Below are 6,375 nucleotides of genomic sequence, written 5' to 3'. Positions count from 1 at the left end.
TACTTAGAAGCATGTCAAACGCTGTTTAAAATCTATTTTTATGCTATTTTTCTCGTAAAATAGAGATAATATTCCAACCGGGCAACGTAGTATTCATTCAAAGGCTGAAAGAAAAAAATTGAGAAGTCTTGTGAACGCGTATCTCAGTCTCACTGTCCCCAGGCAGACCACTTACAAACTCTGCTGCTGTACTTTGCCCAGAGACAGCAGACACCCCATTCCACTTTCTGGCGGCTTTAGAGAGCCAATGGAAGCCTTAGAAAGTGTCACGTTACAGCACAGATGCTGTAATGTCGATAGAGATGCAACAGAAGGACAACAAATTGTCAGACAGGGCACTTCCTGTATGGAATCTTCTCAGGTTTTGGCCTGCCATATGAGTTCTGTTATACTCACAGACACCATTCAAACAGTTTTCGAAACTTTAGAGTGTTTTCTATCCAAATCTACTAATTATATGCATATTCTAGTTTCTGGGAAGGAGTAGTAACCAGATTAAATCGGGTACGTTTTTTATCCGGCCGTGAAAATACTGCCCCCTATCCCAAAGAAGTTAACACCCATGTCAAATTGATGACGCTATAGTGAAGCGATGCTAACTGCTTCGGGTGAAGTTTCAACCTAGATACAGATCTAGGATCATCGGCTTCTCCTCCTCAAATCCCAACCGTAACCATTAGTGGGGGAAAATGGTAAACTGACCCAAGATCAGCATCTAGGGGCAACTTCACTCTTCACCAACTCACCCAGAGTAGAGGCGCTGTAGTGGACTGACTGCCCGAAAATTGACTGGCTACTACTGCTTTCTATCATTTATAATCCAAGAGCCACTGTTCAGATCAAAGCCAACAGGCCAACATGTAGTTTGGCACTCATGTATAGCCTGAGAGAGAGATTGAAGCACGGCTACATGAGGTTGTACTCTGACTCCTGTCTCCTTGAGTGCACCTCCTTGATCATATTTGACTCGATAGACACACATCACTCATCTGCTATGTAGCCTGTCATCTCCTCCCCTCACAGTGAACAGCTTGTCCTCGTATAGAATGAGAGAGCATGACAACACATAGAAGACCATCATGACACATCAATATACTTCCAGAAATGCCGTTTTTTTATTTCCTGTGTCATTTCCTCATCCTCTCTGTTCTGATGCCAGATCTGTTTTGTCCTGTATAGCCAACCTCTAACAACCATAAGAGTTGGCTATACAGCAAAAACAGATCTGGGATCAGGCTACATGCTCTCCATGTTGTTCCATGACATTACACTATGGTGTGTCTCTCAGGAGGCCTTTGCCAGTTTTGACCTGCGTGGCTCACACGGCCTTTCCCATGATCCCATGCCACTCAGAGACGAGGAGAACGGGTAACACACTTCTTAATCTCTACATTCATCTCACTCTTTCACCCCCTCTCATTCTTCATGTTCCTCTGTCATCTCTCACTATTTGCAGTCATCGTTCCTATTGTAGTTTTGTTTCCTCATTTTTGGAATGGGTTGTTCTTTGTCTAAATTTGTGTAGCGATACAGTCGTTTTTGTGTGTGTGAGAGAGTGCCTGCGGGTTTATGTGTTTACGTGTTTGTGTGTGTATGTGTATGACATAACGTTCTCATTTGTCCCAGTCATGGCACCAGGTGTGCAGGGGAAGTGGCCATGGAGGCCAACAACTCTTACTGTGGTGTGGGCATCGCTTTCAACGCCAGGATCGGTGGTGAGTACAACACTGCCCATGTCCATGCCAATGTAATCCATCAAAATAAAATAGCGGTAGAAGTGATCGTATGATTCAAATATACATCTTGTTGAATGATTGTACTAGCTGTGCTACTATAATATGTACATGTAATATGATTGCACTGTACTCTCTACATTGTCTATGAGACATGATACAGTATACCATTATGATTCAATCATTCAATGATTCAGTCAGACTGAATAGGAGACGCTAGGCGAGGTAACAATGAACGATACCGTAACAGTATGTTCTTGAAGAAGAGAAGAGCGGTGTTTATATTACCAGATAAATGATATGATATGTTGCAGTGCAGTGATAACATACTATGAGCACAATCACACATCAAATGTAATGAAATGGCTCAATAAAAGGGTAATGCAATGCCAGTGATTGGTTATGACATCAGCAGGAGAGATAATGCCTGAGTCCCAAATGGCACCCTATTTCCTATATGGCGTACTACTTTTGATGGGCCATGGTCAAAAGCAGTGCACAAAAAATAGGGAATAGGGTGGGTTTTTTTTAGGAGGCAGACCTAGTTAAAGTGAATCATAGCGCCGAGGTTTGATAATGATGACAAAGGGACTACAGGCGTATCCACAACAGAACAATGCATTTCCTCCATAAAGCCCAGCAATCAATACGTCTATTGCAGCCAGTTTAGGTGTTGATATTCAGCTGTATTTGTGAACGATGAGAGAAATCTATCCAATGAGTGTTTGTGTTTGGATTTGACAGGGACACACTGTTATTGAGCCATACAGACCTAATTTAACATCTCATTTTGGGTTTGAGTTGTTGTAATTCGTTTTTTTTGTGAGGATGACTAATATAATACATCCGTACAGACCATAGCAGAAGTATGCATCAACAAGAAAATGTATTGGGACATTTGAATAAAAACATCCTCTGAAAATCACTGTTTTTGTTCTAGTGTCATACTATAGCGCTAAAAGCCAACAGCTGTTCAAACCAATTCACAGGGCTAGATCGGTATCATAATAAATGTGCAGTAAAACATAATCCTTGGAATGAACTGTCACCCCTGACCTCTTCCCTCTGCCCCGTGACCTCTGACCTTTGACCCGGCCAGGTATCCGTCTGCTGGACGGCACGGTGACGGACTCCATGGAGGCCACGTCTCTGACCTTCAACAACGACTTCATTGATGTGTACGTGTGCTGCTGGGGCCCGCGGGACGACGGACAGGAGATGGCCGGGCCGGGGACACTCACACAGAAAGCACTGAGGCTGGGCACGCAGAAGGCAAGGTTAACACACACACACACACACACACACACACACACACACACACACACACACACACACAGGAAAAGTACATGCAGGCACGCAAGTATACACACACCCATACTGTACATGCATGTACACATGCACGTCCACACACACAAACTCATGCACGCGTGCGTGCTCGCTTTTCTCTATTCCATGTAATTCTATTCTATTCTATTTTATCCTTCCACCAACTCCCCTCTCCGCTCTCTTTCACCTTAATACAGGGGCGAGGTGGAAAAGGAAGTATATTTGTGTGGGCGTCTGGTAACGGCGGGTTGGTGAACGACCACTGTGGAGCAGACGGCTATGTCAACAGTGTCTACAGCATTGCCATCGGGGCTGTCACTCACATGGGCAAGCCCGCCTTTTTCGGTGAGCCCTGCCCTGCCGTCATGGCTGTCACTCTAACTGGAGCCAGTTTGGGAAACACACTACCCCTAGTAAGTCTCTCTGTGTGTGGATGTGTGTGTCTGCGTGCGTGCATGTGTGTATATCTATTTGATGTTGTGTGTATGTATGTGTGTGTCTGCCTGTGTGTGTGTGTCCGTCTGCCTGTGTGTGTGTATCTATTTGACACTGTGTGAGATTGAGTGCAGCACTGCTCTTTAGCTCCTGTTAGCAGCCTGTTAACTGCTGTGATATTTATAGCGGCTTCACAGGTTGACCTGGGTGGCTGCTGGGCAGGATGTGGCTGGCGGATATGTGTGGATACACACACACACACACACACACACAGTCGCAAGTGTTAATTGGAGGTGAAGCGTGGCTCCGCGGCTGAAGCGGCAGAGAAAAAGAGTGAACGAGAGAAGGAAGAGAGGTGTTGATGTGCACTCAGTTCAGGAGTGTGACAAAGTCGAAGGCCAGGAAAGAGAAATGTCTGTATGCTCTGCTCAGCTCCATGGATACAGGCTAACAGTCTAATATTACCCAGTATCACCTACCACTGACTGTGACTGTGACTATTGCTACTTCCAGTCTACTCCCCCGAGGCATTCAGTCAATCACCACGTTCGTGGTCAGAGGTGTTTCCTACGAAGCAAGCTAGATTTACTCAAGGTCTTCTAAAGCTAACCAGCTTCAGTCAGCGTCACATTTCAGGTCAGGCTTCATCCGTACAACAGCGGTGGCTATTGCTTTCCCGCCTGCCACTAACTGTAGCAAGCTTGCAACTGCGTGTGCATGTTGCACATGGTTAGTCGAATACTGAACTCTTCCATGTGCGAGTCAGTGCCACATTTACAATTGTGCCAAAATCTAATTGGAAGAAAAATTATCGTGCAAATTCAGCAGGCTATGTTGTGAAATAGGCTTTTAGAAGTGCAGTCTTTATTTTATTACTTAGCGTTAATGATTACTTCGGTGTGCTTATCAATGCACAACCACAAGTACCTTTTTGCACAACCACAAGTGCCACAAGTCATACAAAAGTTTTACTGTGTGTGAAGTTTAAAATGCATTCTGTCATTGCTAGATGTACAGTACAATGCGATATATTTTAACACAACAACAAAAAACATTTGATTAATAAAATATGTATTCAGTCGTCTTCCTCTAATGAATGGGATGATGACACAGTCTTTGCAAGACGGAGGGAATATGGTTTCATTGGTCCTCAACTTGGGGCTCAGTCATTTAGTTCAGGGTAAGTGGAGTAGCCCTGAGTTAGCCTGCACCGGCACAGATAGAGGAGCAGGTTAGTTCTGAAGGATTCGTTGCCATAGAAATGTACCTAGCTACAGGTAAAGGTGAGCCACTTTCATATGACCGGTTATCCCGAGTTGAACTCAGAGTTGACCAAAGTTACCTCGCTAACTCCTCAAAACTGCTTTGTAAGATACCCCTCAGGTGTGGTAGAGGAGCGTTAGGTGTGTATATATTTGTGTGTGCGTGAGAGTGAGCGGAGAGAGAGGGACAGCGAGAGAGAGAAATACATATCCCCTGGTCGCTGTTACAAGATCAGTTCCCCCACGTGTGACTTCACTGAATTCTTCACCCGAGAGCATAATAGCTAACTATGTGTGAATTTGTTTGTTTGGTTAAAAAAAGAGTTTACACACATTCAACAATTGTCTCAGGTGCATGGTCAAAAAAAACTACGCTGAACAAAAATATAAACGCAACATGCAACAATTTCAAGGATTTTACTGAGTTACAGTTCATAGGAGGAAATCAGTCATTTGAAATGAAGTCATTAAGCCCTAATCTATGGATTTCATGTGGGAATACAGATATGGATCTGTTAGTCACAGATACCTTAAAAGAAATAGGCCTCACAATGGGCCTCGCAATCTCGTCACGGTGTTTCTGTGCGTTCAAATTGCCATGGATTAAATGCGCTTGTGTTCGTTGTCCGTCGCTTATGCCTGCTCATACCATAACCCCACCACCACCATGGGCACTCTGTTCATAACGTTGAAATCAGCAAACCGCTTGCCCACACGACGCTATACACATGTGCTACGGTTGTGAGGCCGGTTGGACGTACTGCCAAATTCTCTACAACAACGTTGGAGGTGGCTTGTGGTAGAGAAATTAACATTAAATTATCTGGCAACAGCTCTGGTGGACATTTCTGAAGTCAGCATGCTAATTGCAGGCTCCCTCAAAACTTGAGACATCTGTTGCATTGTGTTGCGTGAAAAAACTGCATATTTTAGAGTGACCTTTTATTGTCCCCAGCACAAGGGGCACCTGCATAATGATCATGCTGTTTAATCAGCTTCTCGATATGACACAACTGTCAGGTGGATGGATTATCTTGGCAAAGGAGAAATACTGACTAACAGGGATGTAAACACATTTGTGGGGGTTTTACATGGAACCCAAAAGGGTTTGACCTGGAACCAAAAGGGTTCTCCAAAGGGTTTTCCTAACCATTTTAGGTTTTTGATAGCACCTTTTTATCTAAGAGTGTACCCTGCACGTTAAATTTTTTGTTGTTGTTGTGTGTGTACACCGCTATATTTGTTAAGTTGCGACTGAAATGTACAGTGTTCTGTTGTGTGCTCTGCAGGTGACAGTGTCCAATCTAGGGGACGGTTGTGTCACCCACTTTGCGGGGACATCCAGTGCTGCACCCATCGCGGCCGGGATTCTGGCTCTTGTCCTGGAGGCCAAGTAAGTCTTGGTCATCCTCTCCCCTCCTAACCTTTACTCAACTGTTAGGTCATTTTCCCCACTATCTGTTTTTCGTCTGCATTCCATGGCTTACTGTAGGTAGTTTGATTGGTATCTAATAGCGGTCCTAGTTTCCCATCTTTATGTCTAAATTCAAGTACCTCCCTTTCTCTCTCTCTGTCTATTTGTGCAAGTGTTTTCTCTCTCTCTCTCTCTCTCTCTCTCT

General features: G+C 44.3%; 2 protein-coding genes across 2 annotated transcripts in view; both read left to right on the top strand.

Annotated features, from left to right (window-relative positions):
* LOC115176990 (neuroendocrine convertase 1-like) overlaps positions 1-3,005 on the top strand; it is a gene marked incomplete at its 3' end in the record, with an annotated part of 115,080 nt that extends 112,075 nt beyond the window's left edge. The window contains exons 9-11 of the mRNA XM_029737416.1: positions 1,289-1,368; positions 1,627-1,715; positions 2,833-3,005. Of these exons, the coding sequence (XP_029593276.1) occupies positions 1,289-1,368; positions 1,627-1,715; positions 2,833-3,005 (342 nt within the window). The remainder of the gene's footprint in view (positions 1-1,288; positions 1,369-1,626; positions 1,716-2,832) is intronic.
* A 200-nt stretch (positions 3,006-3,205) lies between these two features.
* LOC115177405 (neuroendocrine convertase 1) overlaps positions 3,206-6,375 on the top strand; it is a 60,957-nt gene continuing 57,787 nt past the window's right edge. The window contains exons 1-2 of the mRNA XM_029738148.1: positions 3,206-3,472; positions 6,046-6,149. Of these exons, the coding sequence (XP_029594008.1) occupies positions 3,383-3,472; positions 6,046-6,149 (194 nt within the window). The 5' untranslated portion in view covers positions 3,206-3,382. The remainder of the gene's footprint in view (positions 3,473-6,045; positions 6,150-6,375) is intronic.

Source organism: Salmo trutta, chromosome 37, assembly GCF_901001165.1.
Source record: "Salmo trutta chromosome 37, fSalTru1.1, whole genome shotgun sequence".
In the NCBI taxonomy this organism is placed as follows: Eukaryota; Metazoa; Chordata; class Actinopteri; order Salmoniformes; family Salmonidae; genus Salmo; species Salmo trutta.
This window is presented reverse-complemented; position numbering and strand designations above follow the sequence as displayed.